This window comes from Berghia stephanieae, chromosome 2 (genome assembly GCF_034508935.2).
Source record: "Berghia stephanieae isolate SIO BIC M18660-M18661 chromosome 2, UCSD_Bste_1.3, whole genome shotgun sequence".
Classification (NCBI taxonomy): Eukaryota; Metazoa; Mollusca; class Gastropoda; order Nudibranchia; family Aeolidiidae; genus Berghia; species Berghia stephanieae.
In genome coordinates this window covers 20,100,142-20,120,385 of record NC_088361.1, presented here as the reverse complement: position 1 = coordinate 20,120,385, position 20,244 = coordinate 20,100,142, and the positions used below count along the sequence as shown (strand labels likewise).

Here is a 20,244-nt window from a genome sequence, read left to right as displayed (position 1 = left end):
ATTATTATTATTATTATTATTATTATTATTATTATATTATTATTATTATTATTATTATTATTATTATTATTATTATTATTATTATTATTATATTATTATTATTATTATTATTATTATTATTATTATTATTATTATTATTATTATTATTATTATTATTATTATTATCATATTATTATTATTATTATTATTATTATTATTATTATATTATTTATTATTTTATTATTATTATATTATTATTATTATTTTATTATTATTATCATTTTCATTTTATTTACTCAACGTTGTCGACTTTGTGTAAGTTGTAAAAAAAGCTGAAATACTGAGAGTGATAACAGATAAGCTGCATCCTCCTCTGTCCACCCCCTCTTGATTTTCTAGCGAACCGCCACTGCTCTTTCCCGACACCTCGATGGTCAATAACAAAGTGTGCAATTTTGGTTAAGGGACTATAATCGTGGTCTCCCTAGCCTTTATGATCTTTTATCTTTATTATTTCCCTTCCATAAATTGGTTGACGGGAAGTAAAATTCATCCAATCACAACACATCACACATGCGCGTGTTTCAAAATAGAGGAATGACAGGAATGAAAACAAACGTAAAGTAAAGTGACTGACAGCGACGAAGTACAACGGACTAGGTAGACTATTTCTTTTAGAAACATGGCGTCCAAAGTGTAAGTCTAGAAACATAAATTACTTTATATTCTTTGCACTATTTATATATGGCCGATTCACCTGAATATCTTGCATTTTGCATCGATTCGAGTGCGTACCGTGCTATGTCCATTGCCATGATCATTGTCGTGAGCCACAGCCACCTTTCCATTCTCATTCAGCTTTCCGTGTTCATTCATTTGCCTTTGGCTTTGGCCTTGGACCTTGAATAAATCTTCTCGCAGAGGTGGTGGCAAATACATTTTAAGTTCTTGTGAATGACGAATCCTTGATAAATTACGAATAGAAAGGTTATCTGAGAATGGAGACTGAATATTGGAAATATAGAGTTAGAGGCAGAGGTGCGCTCCCGACCCCGGGTTGAAGTTGGTTTTAAATTTCAATATTGAGAAGTAAGAAGCAGAGACTATTTTTCAAGTTTTTGATGATTATGGGTAAATTTTTACTATTAGATATACCCAACCACATTTTGGCTAAAACAAAAATTGTTTTTCATGCATTCCTTTTGGGTAGTTACTACTAGAATAGTACCAGAATGATGCTAGAAGAAGTGAAGAAATAGACCCCCTGGGAATGAAGAACACCCCGGCTCCCTTGAACTTGAGCCCTATTTTCAATCATTCAACCGTCATATATCCTTTATCTTTTACACACGGCATTATCTTAGTTGCTCTTTGAAACACACCTACTTCTATGTTGAGTTTCTCGTTCATATTCATAGGCACCCATCATACTCAGTCAATGTGAGTCAACTGAATTCTGAATTCTAGTCTAGGTGAGGCTGAACCAGAGCAATGAAAAGCATCCTCATTGATTCCAAATTGAGAAATTCAATGGTAATGAATGGGTCTTCGAATATGACTCGCAAGGATTTATAACTTTAATCTCAATATGCTTTGAAGTTGAAAACTGAAACTCAGTGCCAAAAATATAAAAATAGGTGGTTAGTTAAAAAAAAAAAAGATTTATTGGGTTTTATAGTAAATATACAAAAAGTGTCATCTTTCCAATTATAGCTGAAAATAATTAATGCAAACATTACCCAAGAATGTCTGTTGCTTTTTATACTCACAAGTATAAATAAGTTTTCAAAATCATTGAAATTATGTAGTCTGGTGTTGACTTTCATTTTCAATACGTTTTAATGACTGAAAGATGCTCATAAAGTTGTGAGATTGGAGACAAAATTTCATAATTCTACGAATGTTTTGTAGGCCTAATAGCAAAACAAACGAACTTGGGCTTTTATATGGCGCAATATCTACTAAACTTGTTAACAGCGCTTTACAAGATTACAAGGGATCCCTAGCCAACAGCAACACATAACATGTTGAATGAAACATGACACTTGTTGGGTGATATTACAATATTTTTTTAGACAGATACAACGCTGTTAACAGTCAAGTACTCATTTTACACCTGAGTACGGTGAGAGAATGGGAGTAAAGAGCCTTTTCCAAGGACCCAACTGTGCGCGGTTCAGGACTTGAACCCAGATCCGAAGGCGAATGTCATATCACTGGACCACATAGCCGCACAGGCACATTATAGTAGTACCAATGATGCAGTGGGAAACACGGGAAGCTGAGTAATTGTTGCTAAATGACTGAAAGTCAACATACAATCCAATCTACTTAAAATGCTTTTTATTTATCTTCTAGCAAAGAGCAGGCACGCCTTGATTCCCATGCAGTCATTGACTCGACTATCGACGCTTTAAACACAGTATGGGAGAAGGTTGGCCTGGATGAAGTTGCCAAAAAATCTCGTTTGGACGCCGTTCTTCACCACATCAGAAAATTGACGAAGGAGATGCTAGCAGAGGAGCAAAGCATGTTGGCAAAGTTAACAAAAAACATTCAAATGTTTAAAGTTCAACTGAACAAACTTTGTGAAGAATTATCTGTCGACTACATGCAGGTATTATTATTATTATTATTTGATATAGCGCCAGTATCCACAAATAGTGCTCAGAGGTGCTTTACAATAGTTTTTTTTAGTTTCACACATGTTCATTCATTCGACTACAAAATCACTACCATCAGTCTCACACATATCTCGTTCGAAGTTCACATAGAATCACGATAAGCAGAATGAAAAAGATTTGTTTTTAGATGCTATTTGAAGACTGGTAGACTTTCACATTTTTGGGTTTTAGGTGGTAAAGAATTCCATTCGGCTGGAGTCGAAAATGCAAAAATTTATGTTTATACACCTGCAATACTTTTGTACATTAGACATTGCCTGAAAACCACCACAGCTGAGCTGCCAACTCTCCTTTTTTTTTACTGCCTTTTAAAATTAATTTACCTTTCTTTCTTAGTAATGACATAAAGTTTATGCTTGATAAGTGACTCAATGTCAGACTATTTAAATGTTTTATTTATAACATCACTGACATATTTCAATTTCGTTTCACAGTGCTAATTTTTAAAATGAATCAGTTAGTTAATAGTTTTAATGTGAAGATTGTAAGTAAGTACAAAACAAGAAAATGTGAAAAAGTCATGAATAAATAATTTTTAATGTTTAAATAAAAATAGTATTTTTAAAGTAGGCTATGCTGGTTGGCAAGGAGAATTTGTCATTTGTTACTGTCTTTCAAATTTACATTTAAAAGAAATCGATTTTTTAAGAAAGAAAAGAATCTCCTCGGGGTCACAAACATAACAGTGCCTGGCTTTAGTCAAGTTTTTATAGGATTAAATTACATGGACAATAACTTTTGCTTGCTACCTTTGTGATAGGGCGCTAGTATGTCTCAAAGAGCTTTCTACTGGATCTTACAGCCTCAGTGACGCGGTTACTGTTTGTAGACAAATGAGGTCAGTGAGGAAAGGATCTCAACCTCAGGCTTGCATACCAGTATGATTTTTCATATTTTAACACATTTTGAGTTTGAGTTCCAAAATATGATAATCTGGGAATGTTGACTAAGATGTGCTAAATGTAAAAAGTCAAAAGCCTTTGTAACAAAAAGGGGACACTGTGGTTTACCAGCGGATCACTTAGTTGAGATGCTAGGTCAAGAGGTCACTACTCACCTTCTCTTTACCTGCGCTCTGGCATGGCACGTGCCTGCAGTCAGTGAAGCGAGTAGTCTAATTGGTCTGATAAATAATGGCATAGCCAAGCGACAATTATCTTAAATGTAAACCTATACCACTCATGTTAAAGATTGAAATCCCCCTCACACAGTGGACTAAATATCATAGATATCATCAGTATATTTCTTTCTCAGGAAGACAGCAAAGTAGACTCACATTTTCACTACATTTATCTTTTAAATCAAATGTTTCTGGAATCCCTACAACAACAATCAGACGTTGCAGTTTATTAGTATTCACAATAGTACATAGTACAAACCGTCTACTTTCTGTTGCACTAATGTTAAATCAGTTCAACAAATATGTAACAAGTGTAGGGGTGGGGTATCAAATTTCACTGGGAATATCTAGCAGTCTATGAGATGTCTAGGCTATCGTGGGTGATGAATTTGGACCAGTTACACAATGTAAACAATGTCGTAATCATTTCCTGGACTCCCACTGACCATGGAACACTTTACTACACTGATTCTACAGTTTTATCATTAAAAGTTCCCACGATTATGGTAAAGGACTTAAGAAGTCATACTTATTGTAGTACAGGAACGTGTGTGTATATATATATATATATATATATATATATATATATATATATATATATATATATATATATATATATAGACATACACAAACACACTCTTTCTCTCTTTCTCTCTCTCTCTCTCTCTCTGCAAGTAGCCTTACAATAATAGTTCTTAAAGACACATCTGTTACTGATTTAAGAAATATGAAATGAATAGGTTTGTTTCAGTCATGTCTCTGTTGATTGGTGTGGGAAAGTTTTATTCACCAGCTGCACTACTTGTACATTGTGAATATTGAGAATAATGTCTGAATATCTGTTAATTCCTAGGAGGTGCCACTATTAGTTTCTCTATCTTGGCTATGTTTGAGTACCCCCCCCCCCCCCCCCCCACTCCTCCTCTTCTTACTTTCCCCAGTCAAACTTGTCTTTGTGGAATACTATCTGTACTAACTGTTGACGTTATATCGTTGTTGTCAGTGGTATGAATTAGGTGTAGTGTGAATGTGATGCATTTCTCTTAGCCTGTCTTTTACGTTTGTATGTGTGTATATGCAGGATGTATGTGTGTGTGTGTATGAGAGAGAGAGAGAGAGACAGAGAGAAAGAAAGAAAGAGATAGAGAGAGGAATGTCTTTTTCTACCATATTCATTGCTTGTATTATCTACTACGCCACTGTGATGGTGTTGTTGTTTGGTGTAATGATGATGGTTTTGTCTCTATTTGGAATAGTGAAGTAAAACCTACACACACAATATATTGCTTTATATGTTCTTTAGGAGTGTGTTAAATTGTTTAATCCACTTATCTCCATATCTTTTAAATATATTACAAAATACAAATGAAGAGAACATAACCAGATGTCCAGCCCATTACATTTATGACCATTAAAAACGTAGTTAAAATGTGTTGAATCAGAAAATGAATGTTTTACTTTGTGTAAATATATTAAGACTGGACAAAGCATTAATTAGTTTCAGAATCCAACGTCTGATTTTAAAGATTTGAATTTTTTATTGTCCGCACAACAACAAAAATGTTTTAAAATAGTAGGGATTCTAAATTGCTTATAAAACCTATCAGAATAATCACAATAAAACGAAAAAAGAACCAACATAACAAGTGAAAGTAGTACTGTCTGTTCCATGAGTTAATATTATTGTAATGTAAGTGGTCATCTAGATATGGTGTTATATTACATCACGAAAATGCAATACTTTGTGTCTTAACCCTCAAAAAGGGGAATCCCCGTCCAGGTAGCCAATTTTACAGCATGCAGCTGCTGTTGTCAGTCACTTGCTGGGTTCCAACAGTATAACTAAGTGATCTGATTTTATGAAGAAATAAACAGCAGTGGGGAAATAATGAAAAAAGGGTAATAGTTGATAGTCATTAAATATCGTCTCCACCTCGATGAGAAACTGAGTTGCCAGACAGATAATTGCCATAGGAATTGCAGGTTTTTCGTTCCCTCTACTTACTTGATAAAATCTCTATAAGTTCAGTGAATATTAAATTTTAAAGTTTTTGATGGTTGCATGTGTTGAAAAAATGATTTTTTTTTTTTTTTTTGAGAAAAATTATGAGAAAATTATAATTATCTTATATTTTTGGGAAAATGTGATAAATCTTTTCAAATGGTTGACGTTGGTTGGCAGGTCTGCAACCTTAGATTGAAACTGATAACCTATGCTTGTTGGTCGAGTGCTCTTTCTATATAAATGCCTACTGTACTCTTTCAATCTTCCCTTGGAATGGTCCCTCTAAACAGATTTTGTCTAGGGGATAAATGAAGGGAAGTTGTGTGTTTATCGTTATAGATTTATTTTGTTTATCAGACAATCTGCATTGCAAAGAAAATCAAAGTTGTAAAATGAAGTCATTGGCTTCTTGTGCGACTATGTGGTCTAGTGGTATGACACTCGCCTTGGGGTCCCACTCTGAGTCTGAGTGGGGCTTGGTTGAGTCCTTGGAAAAGACTCTTTACTCACATTCTCTCACCATTCTCAGGTGTAAATTGAGTACCTGGTCGTTAACAGCCGTGTCTCTGTCAGAATAATTGTAATTTCGCCTAACGTGCGTCAAATTTTATCCTACATGTTAATTGTTGCTGTATGCTGGGGACACTTTGTAAATCACTTTGAGCATGTTTAGGAGATTTTGCACAATATAAAAGCTCAATTTTTTAAATTTTTTTTTCTGTTTGTTTTTTGTTGTTTTTGGAGTTTTTTTTGGTACAAGTATCTCTTTTTATGTTCTTGTATTTCAGCTTCCAGAGAATCTGGCCATGATGAAAGAGGAACACATGCTGCGCGCAAAAGTCGAATCACTACAAGCAGAGAGGGCAGCCAGAATGGACAAATACAAAGATCTTCAGACCAAAGATGATAAATTGTGCGAGGTTTTGGCCGAGATCCCTTACTATGTCCCATCGGGAACTGTTCCCAGTTTGATTCAGTTGAAAGAGCTAGAGGCACATGTCAATCGCATGACGGTGGAAAAGGTATTGTACATGATTTTTCCCACAATATACAGACCATTTTTTTTTAAAGAGCTTTTTATATAGCGCAATATCCACTAGACATGCTCTAAGCGCTTTACAAGGGGTCCCTGGCCAACAGAAACTTTTAACATGTAGGACTTGACAGACGCCTGTTAGGCGATATTACAATTTTTTCGGACAGAGACAATGCTGATAACGGTAAGGTACTCATTTTACACCTGAGTATGGTAAGAGAATGAGAGTAAAGAGCCTTTTCCAAGGACTCAACTATGTGCCGAGCGAGGCTCGAACCCGGGACCTTCCGATCCGAAAGCGACTATCATACCGCATTGCCACACAAAAAATATTTTAACTATTATCAGAATACTGACGTCAATAATTGATCCACCAATCTTCATTAGTTGTGTTAAAAGTTGTTTATTCTGGAGGGGGGGGGGGTTGGAGGGTTGATTCTTAAAACAAATAAAAATTAATACGATGGTGGATGACGTCAATTGGAGAATGTCTCTCTCGTGGCCAAGCAGAATTATCATAATAACGGTCGGGTCATGTGTTTGAATCCCCATCACTGCAAAGTATTTATTCTCTATTTAGACCCGTAAATTCCAGTCAATTTCAAATCAGCTAATTCGTCAAATTCAAATATTGTAAAGAAAAGAAATCAGGAAAGTTATGAAGAATGAAAGAATTCATGAAATGTAGTCGAATGAATGTAACGTAATTGAAAATATTCCACAGGACTACACATTGGTCAATGGTTGTTTATAGTATAGTAATGGTGGGTATATTGCTAAGGTTAAGCGACATTTTTAATAGGATTGTTGTGTCTGAATACCTACATTCCAGTGTATTCCTAAGTTTATTTTTACTCTTTCCAAACCTGTCGTCATCCCAAAGGTAGCCAACTTTCACTGAGTAGCTGATCGATAAATTTCACTGTTTCGTCAAGGCCAAAATTGAGCACATTTCCCTGTTGGAAAGTAAAATTATGATAAAGTAAAACGCAAACACTGGAAGCGGGTTAGGTAGACACTTTTAAACACGAAGAGTACAGAGTATGGTAAAATTTTTATAAACTGGGATATATTACATATGCATTTCTGCGAGTTGATATGATGGTAAAATTTTTATAAACTGGGAAATATTAGTATATGCATTTATGCGAGTAGCTGTGTAAAAAAGTTTCTCTGATTTGTCTATATTGTTAACATTTGTAATCATTTTTTCTTATTTACAGGAAAAGCGAAGTGCTGAGTTCAATGATTTTAAAAGCAAAGTGTGTAACCTTTACAATGTGATGGGAACAGATCCAGAGTCGTCTTTTGCCCATGACGTAGTGTGTGAAGATGCTGATACATTCACTTTGTCCACAACCAAGATGAACAACTTGAGAATGTTGCATGATGAAGTATGGGCCTCTGCTTAATGTTTAATTAAATTTTCTTTTATTTAAAAATGGGTTGTAATATAGTCAATTTGAGAATATATCAATTATAGTTTAGCCATGCTAAGCTGTTTGCTTTATCAAATCAATATGAAAGGGTGATATGGTTAAGTCAATTAACATTGTTCTAAGTCTGAGGTAATTTTGATGGCTGTTGTGATATGTATAAAAGTTAATTGAAATCTTTTATTGAAACTTTTTATAAAAAATTAGATTTTGCTGGTGGATTGTAGCAATTGTGCATTTGTCTAAATAAAGATTTATTATTATTATTATTATTATTATTATGCAAAGTATCAAAAAGTGTTCGTTGTGTTTCATTCTAAATCTTAATTCAGGCAAATGCATAATTACTACTACAATCCACAAGCAACATCCGGTTTGTTTATAAGAAATTTCAGAATTTCATCATCGTCATTGAAAAATAGAATGTGTGTTTTTCATTGACATGATGGAATTATGAAATTTACAATTTTTCTCTGAATTTGTTTGAATAGGTTTTAATTATAGCCTCTTTTTAAGATATAATTTATGGTCATCTATTTTTTTTTTTTTTTTTTTTTTGTAGCTTGTCCAGAAAGACAGTCAAATGAAACTGGAGGTGGAGGATTTATGGGACAGGCTAAAGGCCTTGTGGAACAGATTGGAGACTCCTGAAATAGAAAGGGAGGCATTTTCACTGGATAAAGATGGTCACTGCCTGAAAATTTTAAATGACCTCAAGTCAGAGATTGCTGCCTGTGAGCAACTCAAACTGCAGCACATTCAAAAATTCATCGAAGGGATCCGAACAGAACTGATGGCATGGTGGGACAAGTGTTTCTACGGATCTAAACAGAGGGAATGTTTTACCGTCTTTTTTGAAGGCAAGTCTTTTTTCGAATTGATAAATTTAGTTTTCTGGGTGGGGTTCCTGACCTTCCATAGTGGGCAGGGAGGTACTCACTGAATTTCTATCCCACTATGTCTGTTTTCTTACTTGCTTTCCGTCTTTGTCTTGGTTTTGTCCTGGCCCTGGCTGGAGGGAAACAGTCAAATGTATAGTTTTGGGAGATGATGCTTTTTGTCTTGTAGATCATCTCTCTGTTATGTACTGTATTTGTTTTACATATATAGTGAATTATAAACATTTGAGTGTGTTCTTAGTGGGGACTTGCACTTGTGTCTGGGTGAGACATTTAGCTAATCTCAAACCAAGTACACTGATAGTGTGCTCTTGGAATCTATATCTGTTCCCTATTTAAACCTAATTCCCTTTTATCCTACTTTTTCTTGTGTGCTTCAATTGTAATTCTTGAACTTTTTACTTTCCTATTTTCTTCCTTTTGGCTGGTGCTGAAATGACCTAAATATGTTGCAAGCACTGTAAAACCCTTAAAAACAAAAAAGTCTTCTTTATTGTATATAAATACAGTCACATTTCTCCAATTCGAATACCTCTGATTCTAGCATTTTGTCCAGATTACAGGGATGTGCAGATAGTGGAATCAGTCCCGAAAGTGTTCAAATAAAGTAGAAGAAAATCTCTCATTGTTAGAGAGTGGCAGGTTTAGATGTGAAATGTCATTCAAATTTATGGTCATTGCTTAATCGGGACGATTTGTCTGGAACTGAATCGACTCAATAAACCGGCTTGGACTGTATGGAGATCAATGAAATGAGTTTTTCATTTGGTTTTTTTTTTTTTTTTTTTTTTTTTTATTTTTTCTAAGACATTTTATAAAGATTTGTTTAATCCATTGACAGATAATTTTACTGAAGCCCTTCTAGATGCCCATGAGCAGGAGTTGGAAAGGGTGAGGGATTACTACAAAGAACACAGGGACATTTTGGACAAGGTGGCAAAGAGAGAACAACTTTTCAAGACCATGGTGGAGTTTGATGTATGTATAATCTCAGGCTTGTAAATAGTGATAATGATATTAAAGTACTCTTCTTTAGCGCTATATGCCGAAACCTCAAAGCACTTTACAATATCATTTGACAAACCATAAACATTCTCATACCGTGCCCAAAGACCCACACAATAGTCGCACTCACTAGCTATACAAGTTTTACAAAATGAAATATAAATTGACATTCAACAGAAGAGAAATGTGTTGTTTGTTTTTTTGTTTTTTTTTGCATGCCTGTTTCTTTACATATCAGCATATATGCATCTTTTATTTTGCATTCATTCTGTTCTCTTGGGTTTCTTATCAAGCCTGAAATAAATGACAATGTAAAATTGAATGTACGCTTCAATTTAATAAACGTAAACAGATAATGTGGATGTTTCAGGTTTCCCCTTTATCAAAGACGAATTCGTCTGCAGTGTTTCATTCATCCTCTTTTCATTTATTAAATTGAAGCTTACATTCAATTTCACATTGTTATTTATTTCTTCGGGCTTCGAGTAGCAGCATTTACATTATCAAGCCTGAAGACTTAACAGCTCTGGGTGGGATTCTCTGACCTCCTTCGGCGGGCAGGAGGTCACTTGCCGTGTCTTCTATCCTCCTAAATCTGATTTCCTAGTTGCTTTCTGTCTTTGTCTTGGAATGGGATTGCTTGGTTTTGTCCTGACCCTTGACTGAGAGGGAAACAATCAAATGAATAATGTTAGTTGTGTTTCCTCTTGTAAATCATCTCTTTTTGTACCTTCATCGATTTCCTTCTTTAATTTTTTTTTTTTTTTTTTTTAATCAAAAAAAAAATTCCCTTTATTCATCACATAGGGAAACTTTTTCTCTTGGGTCTATTCCAATGGAAGACTGGAATAACCCAGGCATCAGCCGCAGTGCAACGTCGCAAATTGAGCTAGTTTGAGGTGACTTGCTCAAGACCACACAGCGCAGCAGCGGGCGATCAAACTCAGTACCTGCTGGACATGAAGTAAAGACTGTACCGTTGAGCCATGTTGCCCCTTTTTTTTTTTTTTTTTTTTCTAAAGTGTATTTTAAAATCAAATGTAGTTTGGTCCTCAAACTTGAGTTTTCTATTTGACGATAAGGAAGATGATTGATAGGTCCTTTTTTATTTTTTTTAGTTTTGTTTTATTGTGACAGTTGAAATGAAATTTCTTTCAATTTGTTCTTAAATTGTTATTTTTCAACAGTCCAAGGCTAGTGACCCAAAACGCTTCTTCAATGATAGAGGTGGAAAATTGCTGATAGAAGAGAAACAGAGGAAAAAGATTTTGAAAGATCTTCCCAAGGTGAAAGGACATTCTCTTCTTCTCTTCTTTTTTTTCTTTTTTTTTTTTTTTCCCCAAGGAAAATATTTAAACTTTTGCTAGGCTTTGATGTTTTCTTTTATATTTATATTGGTTATCAATCAATCCACCAACTTTCTTCATTCTCATTTTGAACATAAGACTCAGTTTTCCACTACATAGTGGAAATAATGACTATGGCTAAGCGATGCTCTTTAGACATTTTGTTGTGTCGCTATTTTTATACGGCCTTCATGAAATAAATTTTCTGCATTCGTCTTCACACAAGGTAGCCAATCATGACTGACAGGTTGAACAATAAATTTCAATGTATTGTCGGGATTATGGATTTTCTCTCTCCAATGTCTGCAGGTTCTTGAACCTGTTCCATCATCAGACTACTCTGTTTTCCAGCATTTACAGGTCTGAATGTATCACATCTCGCATTATCAAAATCACACAATAAAAAAGGTAATCCAAGATTCAAAGAAGGCGATTTAAAAAAGAAAAAAGAATTTTCTAAAGAAAAAACCAGGTTATGATTTAACAGGGGGTGAAGTGGCAGAGTGGTTAAGGCATTGCACAGTGACCCGGAATGTCCCAGGTTCGAGCTCCACTCCAGGTATTTTCATTTTTTTCCTCGTGCAAGATTATTAACCCCCAATTTGCTCACTGTGACAACATGGATGATTCCTGTTGACATCAGACATCTTGTTTGATCAATTATCTATATTCCTTTTTGGAATGCCTATCTTATGATGTCGTAGCGGAAGGGCATAATTTTTTGTTTTTATGATTTAATATGGATATACTCAATACATTAAGACGTGTTTCACATATATATTTAAGATTTTTTTTAAAATAACTGTTTTGCTTATTCGATATACTTTATATTTCCCAGATGGAAGAGGAAGTGTCAGAACTCATCGAGCAATGGGAGAAGATGACCAATAAGGAATTCCATGTGAATGGTTTGAGGTTTCCACAGTATGTCATCAGACAAATGGAAGATTTCCACCGGCACAAAGAGCAAGAAAAGCAAGACAGGGTATGTATCATTAAACAACTGAACAAGTGTGTGTATGCATGGGTGCAAGAGTGCCGGCTACAGCCGGCCTACCGGCCGATTGGATTACCGAAAAAAATGTCGCCGGCTTTTTGCGACTTGGATTTTTTTGTTTTGTTTTGTTTTTTGTTTGTTTGTTTAGGTCCCAACAATCGGGTCGGGTGCGTCCATATGATTAGGCGAAACTTTTGAATCACGATGCTACTGTGACCCGGAAGTGATAGTTATATTATTAAATTTTAATCTTGCAGGCTTTTTCAGATTATAATAAGTCTGGTCATAAGTAGACTTGCAGGCTTTTTGAGGTCCAGTTGCTTGCACCCATGTGTATGTGAGAGGTATGTGACAAAGCAAGACAGAAGAATACAAGAAAAAAAACAGTCTACCTCGACTGGGGGATCGAACTTCAGACCTTATTACCGGTCAGGCGTACTACCAAAGGTCTGAGGTTCGATCCCCAGTCGAGGTGGACTGATTTTTTGGGGTGTTTTTTTTTTTGTTTTGTTTTTTTCTTGTATTTTTCTTTCTTGTTTTGTCTTGCACCTTTCATACACAATTGTTCAGTTTTTTATCTTACACCAGTGTCTGCTGCTTAATTTCTTGTTACGTATAACTAGCTTGAAGATCACTATGTTGTGTTCCACTGTGCTGATGGTATTTCTCGGATCTGCTGCGGAAATCTGCAGTTTTGGAGTCAGAGTAGGAATTTCCTTCTTTAAATAAAAATAACAAAACAAATTAAATTAACATTTCCCCCAAAAACAATTTACTGACCGTGAAAGATTTGATGTGTGGTGGAAACACATAAAGGCGCAGTGTCCCACTCTCCACAAGTTAGCTGGAGTATCAATGATAGTTTATCATCTCAATTGCTCTAAAAGTCAGGGTTAATCCAATCAAAATGAGGCTTAAAGGCAATCGTTCAAAATGTTTCCCCCTTTTAAAATGTTTTTGTCTTTATCAGCACTGATTACAGAATCCATAGATTATTGGTGAAATAAAATTTCCATTCTGCCTGCTTTCTGATTCTTCTTTGAACTCCTCTCTGTTCCTCTATTTTTCTTTTCTTTTTTTTTTTTTTTTCTTTTTCTTTTGGGGGGTTGGGGGATATATAATTATGACTTTGGAATATCGTCTGATACTTGTCGTGACTAACCACTATTATTGCCCAAGTATTTTAGAATATATTGTATAAATATTTTGTATGTTTCAGTTTTTTGCTTCAATTTAGTCAGGCAGATATTTTTAGCTTTATTCTTTGAGGTGCATATTATATGTTTTAGAGACGTCTGTTGTAGATATCTTGTACACAACAATCCAGGTTTCTCAAGATATGTCAATTTCTTCTTTGATCATGCCATGAGTATTCCTTGCATCATTTCATAGATTTTCTTGCTCTTTTATTTCATGCCTAGATGAAAGCACGCCAAAAACAGACGCAGGAGGAGGCAATGTTTGGAAGCAAATCAGCTCTTCCTACCCCAGGAAAGAGGAAGTTTGGGGTCCCCACCACACCAATGCGCACACCACTCAAGGCACGAAAGGTGAGTTATGTTCTACAAGAAAATTTTTGAAGCAGGAATTACGAAACCATTTCTTTAAAAGGTCTAAGTAATACAAGGCTGCTAGAAGTTGTGGACTGTTAAAAGTAATAACCAAAAGTGAATACCAGCTTCAAAAAAGAACAAAACGCCAAACAGAGAACGTTTTGTGCTCAAAACCCTTCTTCAGCCAACAACAAAAAACAATAAAGACATAAATACATTACTATATTGCAGATAGACGATTGATTCATAGTGTTTTTTTTTACGCATTTCAGATTTGAATAACTCCAAAGCTGTGTAAAATTTCATCAAACGTTTTTTGTTGTTGTTTTTTTTTTTTTTGCCATAAAGTTTTGATTGATATAAATTTTATTACTGTGCACCCTTTGGTAGCTGAGCTATGATGTCAGGAGTAGAAAAGGGTAATGTTGAAATCAATCGTAATTTACAGTGTGTGGGGCAGCGTGGCTCAGCGGTGGGGTCTGTGCTTCGTATTCGAAAGGTACCAAGTTCGATCACCCTCGCTGGAGCAAGTCACCTCGCCTTAGCTCAATTTGCGGCACTGCACTGCGGCTGACGTCTGGGTTATTCCAGTTTTCCCTTGGAATAGACCTTCGAGATAAATCTCCCCTATGGGACGAATAAAGGGAATTTAATGTTTTTAATTTTTTAAAATTTTATTTTGTTATTGACACATTTCAGGTTTGAATAACTCCAGAACAGCTGCAACGACATTTATTTGGTTTACAATGTATTAATCTGAATTTATTAAAGTTTTTTTGTGTTTTTTTTTCCTGATATCTTACTTGATATCTTCCAATAAGATCAAAATACCAAACACGGGAACATTTTAGACTCAAAACCCTTCTTCAGCCCACAATAAAAATATAAATACATTACTTTGAAAACCTTATGGTTTTCAAAGTTATGATTTTGTTGAAGAAGGCTGAAGAAGGGTTTTGAGCCTGAAAGGTTCCATGTTTGGTTTATTTCTCTCTTTTTAAAAAAAGTTGTTATATTCATTTTTGTTTATTATGTTTTAGATAAGATGTGCTATTTTTTTATAATTTTGAATCTTTGCTGTGATTTGATTCCTAGCAGATAGAACAGCCCACCCCTATGAGATTAAAACCCCCTACCCCTATGAGGTCACAAGCATCCAGCATGAGGCAGCACTCAGCTGTCTCTGTCAAAGTGAAAGTAGAGTGTATTGGAAGGGTGATTGCTCCGGTTATCTTCTCCAAATCATGTTGGGTTTTTTGTTGATTAATTCTCTAACCGTTTCTTTCAGTCAAAAGTTTTGTTTACTTTAATCTGTCAACTCATTGTGTAATTTGTATTTTCACATTATTTTACGTTTTTTTTTGTTTTTGGTTCACACTAATAGCTTAACAGTCCTGTTAAAACCCCCAACACTACTGGTCGTTTGCCTCCTAACAGTCGAATTCAGCACAACACTGTGTTCCAATCACCTCTGTCTGCACCAAAGGTAAAAAAAATAAAATTTTAAAACACCCAAAAACAAACAGTTATTGTCTGCTTGATGACTTTTTGGTTAATGATTGCAAAATATTTGACAAAACTTAAAAGCTGTCTGGTTTTGTTTTTTTAACTTGAATATTACTGTGTTTGATTTCGTGACAAAATTACAAATTGCTTTTTGTTCTGTGTTTGAAAGTAAGCCATACTTTTTTCTTTTTTTTTTTTACCTGTTTTCTTCACAAATTCTTTTTTTCTTGCTTTCTCTCTTCCTAAGTGACATTTTTTTTAAAAAATGTCAAATTATGACTATGGCCTCTTAATTTTCCTCTACAACAAAGTCTGTACAAGATTTTATTTATCTACTTTAGATTTTATATTTGAGATTGTTTTGTGTGTGTGAAAGAGAGAGTCCATGCTGGTGTCTCTGGGTGGGGTTCCTGGCCTCCCATAGTGGCTGGGAGGGAAACAGTCAAATGCATAGTTATTGTTTTGGGCGGTGAAATTTTTTTTCTTGTAAATCATCTCTCTGTTATGTATTATTGTATTGGTTATTTTGAATGTATAAGGTAAGCATTTGAGTGTATTCCTCTTAGTGGGATCTTGTACTGGTGTCTAGATGAGACATTTAGATGATCTCAAACCAAGTCCGCTGATAGTGTGCTCTTGGAATCTACATCTGTTCCCTATTTGAACCATTCTACTCTGTCTTACTTTTTCCTCAAGTACTTTTAATTGTAAATCTAGAATCTTTTCTCTATCCAATTTTATTCCATTTTACTGTTTCTGATATGACCTAAATGTGTTGCAGGTGCCATAAAACATTTAAAAACTAAAAAAAAACATCATGCTTGTGTCTGTGATGTTTGCAAACAGCCTTTTCTAAGTTTTTCTCAATACATCAGTTTGTAACTTTCTCATTTCCTTTCCTAGACCCCCTTGACTGCCTCCAACAAAAAGCGTAGGTCCATACGTCTCATGCAGAAAGCAGCCACAGATCGGAGAAGTTCGAACTCGAAGAGAAGGCGATCTCGTGACATTTTCTCACACACCACAGTCAGCAGTGATAACAACACAAACACCTCTCTTGCCTCCACGTGTTCTTACAATGAATTTGCTGTAAGTATTGAGCAATTTAATTAATATTTTGTATATATGTAGGAGCATGGGAATATTTCCTTTTGTTTTCATGGGGTTTTTTTTTTTTTTTTTTTTTTTTCATGAGGGACATTATATTTTTCATAGACTTTGTTTTGTTTTGTTTTTTTAATGATTCTTATTTATGTTTGACAAACTTCTGAGACCCTGTTATACATTAAGTTAATTTTCTTTCTTTGTTTGTTTTGTTTTTTTTGTCACCATGTCTGATTTTTAAATTACCCTTTTCTACTGTCTTCTGCGTTCCTTTTCAGGACCAAATCTTATATGCTGTCGGATAACTCATTGTTCGTGGTCATATGATCTGCTTCTGTCTTTTGTATTGTTCTTTTTCCATTTCTTAAGAAAGAAAGAAAAAGAGAAGTGATCCAATCATAGAAATTATGTTGTAATTTCTGTTTCCTTATTTTTCTTTCTTTGTTTTCTTTTTTTTTTTTTTTGTATGTCTTTTCCTTATTTATTTATTTTTTTGTATGTGTCTTTTCTTTTCTTTTTTTTTTAATTATTCACTTTCTAGATTTTATTCCCTATAGCAATATGCATCCGTAATTTAATTCTCTCTCTCTTTACTTTTGTCTTTTGTTTTTCCCTTTTCCCCTTTTTTACACTGAAATTTTCTTTTCTCTTTTCTTCAAAAATTTTTATCTCTTTTTAAAACTCCCTGTTTGTTATAATGGAGTACAGAGGCACATGTCCCACTCCAAAACATCTTCCCCAGAGTCGATAAATGGATCAAGTTCTAGTTGTAGTGAGGTGAGAACGGGCATTCCTAGCATGTTTCACTCACCGGCCTAATCGTTACTACCACTACCACAATCACCACGCGTGTCTTTATTTTGCATGAACTTCTGTTTGATGTTGGGGGTCATCCAACTCTCACTGCCAGTTGCATTTTTGCATCATTTTCAGATCAGTTTGCATGACCATCTTGATAGCTCAGTAGAAGAGAAAAAAAAAGAAAAATAACTTGAGCTATATATAACAAACACAATATCCACTGAATGTTCTCAAAGCACTTTACAGGGGGGGGGGGGGGCCTAGCCAGCAACAACACTTAACATGTACAACGAGACACGGTGCCTGTTACTGTTAGGAGAAATTACAAAAAAATTTTGCAATACAGACAATGCCATTAAAGGCCAGGTACTCATTTTACACCTGAGTACTGTGAGAGAATGTGAATAAAGAGTCTTTTCCAAGGACGACCATGCGCTGCTCAGAGCGGAACTCAAACTCAAACCTTGGACCTTCCATTCCGAAGAGGAATGTTATATCACTAGACCACCTTGCCTCGAGGTTTGTAGGGTAGAAGCAGTTTTATTGACCTTCATCACCAAAAACAAAGAACAGAGCTCAGAGGAATTTTTTTTTTTTAATTAATTTTTTTTGGGTGCTTGCATGGTTAGTAATTGACTGTGACAACTGTCAGAATCTGGTTCCAGTCTCAGGTGGTTTCTTTACACCAGTACCCCACAGGCTTGTGATAAAGATAAGCTGCATCTGGCACGTGCGTGGCTAAGAATTGGATGTCTGCAAATGATCTTTCTGTCATTTTTATTCCCTGATTTGTAAATAAGAATTCAAGAATTGAAATGATTAATAATGGCTAATAATTTTCACTTTATTATTACCTACATTGTTAATTTGTAAATTAACTTATAACGTCTGGGTGTGGTTCCCGTCCTCCCATTGTGGCCAGGGAGTTTGTCTTCTTTCCCCCTGTATCCGTATTCCAATTGCTTTCTGTCTTTGTCTTGGAATGAGATTACTTAGTTTTCTCTTGACCCTGGCCGGAGGAGTCCTTGGCTGGGATCAAAGCAATTGAATGTATGGTTATAGTTTTGGGAGATGATATTTTTTTCGGTGTTAACAATGCCACTACCACATTATCTCATTCGTCTGTAGTGTTTCATTCATCCTGTTTTCATAATTAAATTGAAGTTTACATTCAATTTCACATTGGTATTTATTACAGTATTGACATTAACACATTTAACCATAATCAGTGTTTTCTGTTTGATGTGTTCACTTATGTGTTGTGTTGTGTATATGGGTGCCAGTACTTTCAAAATTCCAGATCTGCCGTTGTTTGGCATTGACAGTTTGGAGGTTGTTGGGTTGGGGTTTTAAATAACCTTTGTTTTTTGTTTTTTCTTGTCATTTTCTTTTTTTTTTTGTTCATTTTTAAAAATATGTTATCATAAGAGAAAACTGAAATATTTTTTTAAAGCATCTAATGAGAATAGAATCATAAAATATTATTTTCATTTTTTAAAATCTGTATGATTGGTAAAAGGATTAGTATAGGGAATGGGTTTATTTTCACGTTTGCAGGTTGAATATTCAATTCTGTCTCAAATTTTAAGTTGCTTTTTTAAATTTATAACTGAACTGCTGGCATCCATTGTTGTATTTTTATTTATTTATTTGGTTTTAGGTTTTTAATTTTGTATGCTATTGTCTCGTTCAAATGATAGTGTGGTTGTCAATGTTAAACCATTTAAAATTTAAGAAATTAAGGAGCAGGCACTGGTGTAAGATAAACGACTTAACGAGTGTGTGTGGAAGGTGCCAGACAAAGCTAGAAAGAAAATAAAATTTTAAAAATCAGTCTGCCTCGACTTGAAATCAAACCTCAGACCTTCTGATTACTGGTCAGACGCGCTACCATTATACCACTGGGACTCCCGATCGTTGGGACAATTTTAATACCGATATTCTTCACAAGGGTACGCGTTTTGCGCTGTGAACCCTCGCTTGCATCAAACAACACATACATCAAATGTATGTGTTTGATAATTTTCATTCACATTTCATGACCAAATAGTAATAAACAAAAATGAATTTAACAGCTTCGAAAAAGAACAAAATACCGAACATGTGAGTTTCTGGCTCGAAAAGGTGCTGAGTATTTCTCTGACATCAGTCTTTTTTCTTTTTTTTCTTTTTTTTTTTTTTTTGTAATATTTTTATGTTTTCACTGTTTTTTGTTGTTGATTTTCTACAGGTTTTTAGCCCGAAACGTTCCTTGTTCAGTATTTTGTTTTTTTTTTAGTAATGTATTTATGTTTTCACTGTTTCTTGTTGTCGGCTGTAGAAGCAGACCTGCCAACCTGGATATGAAAAAAAATTGTGGTTTTCGTGTAAATGTTGCTGCTCGAGGCTCAAAGAAATAAATAATAGTGCGAAATTGAATGTAAGCTTCAATTTAGTGTCTTGTTTTTGTATATTAAATTGAAGCTTACATTCAATTTCACATTGTTATTTATTTCAGGGGTTTCAGCATATTAGACACTAGAACTAATAGTAAAAATTACAAATTGGCCGTTAAAATGTTCAAATATTGCCTTTAACTCCCTTATAGACTCAAGAAGTTTTATTGAATCAAAGATCTTTATATAATTGTCGGGTCGGAGCCAAAAATCTGACGAACTTTTTGTAGTAGTAGGCAGGTCTATAGAAGGGTTTTGAGCCCGAAACGTTCCTTGCTCAGTATTTTGTTTTGAAGCTGTTATATTCATTTTTGTTTATTACCTTTTACATTCCACAT

General features: G+C 34.7%; 1 protein-coding gene across 5 annotated transcripts in view; it reads left to right on the top strand.

The window, feature by feature from the left end:
* The first annotated feature begins 548 nt into the window (after positions 1–548).
* Positions 549–20,244, top strand: part of LOC144964452 (protein regulator of cytokinesis 1-like) — a 28,832-nt gene continuing 9,136 nt past the window's right edge. Inside the window, exons 1-12 of one of the 5 annotated variants that reach the window (XM_078898725.1) lie at positions 563–675; positions 2,338–2,596; positions 6,577–6,810; positions 8,048–8,218; positions 8,823–9,120; positions 10,001–10,137; positions 11,352–11,450; positions 12,349–12,495; positions 13,929–14,057; positions 15,445–15,546; positions 16,470–16,655; positions 17,379–17,447. In XM_078898725.1, the coding sequence (XP_078754851.1) occupies positions 662–675; positions 2,338–2,596; positions 6,577–6,810; positions 8,048–8,218; positions 8,823–9,120; positions 10,001–10,137; positions 11,352–11,450; positions 12,349–12,495; positions 13,929–14,057; positions 15,445–15,546; positions 16,470–16,655; positions 17,379–17,447 (1,845 nt within the window). In that variant the 5' untranslated portion in view covers positions 563–661. Of the gene's footprint in view, positions 676–2,337; positions 2,597–6,576; positions 6,811–8,047; positions 8,219–8,822; positions 9,121–10,000; positions 10,138–11,351; positions 11,451–12,348; positions 12,496–13,928; positions 14,058–15,155; positions 15,276–15,444; positions 15,547–16,469; positions 16,656–17,378; positions 17,448–20,244 lie in introns of all 5 variants that reach the window. The other 4 variants (XM_078898724.1, XM_078898723.1, XM_078898728.1 and 1 more) reach the window with 4 other exon arrangements.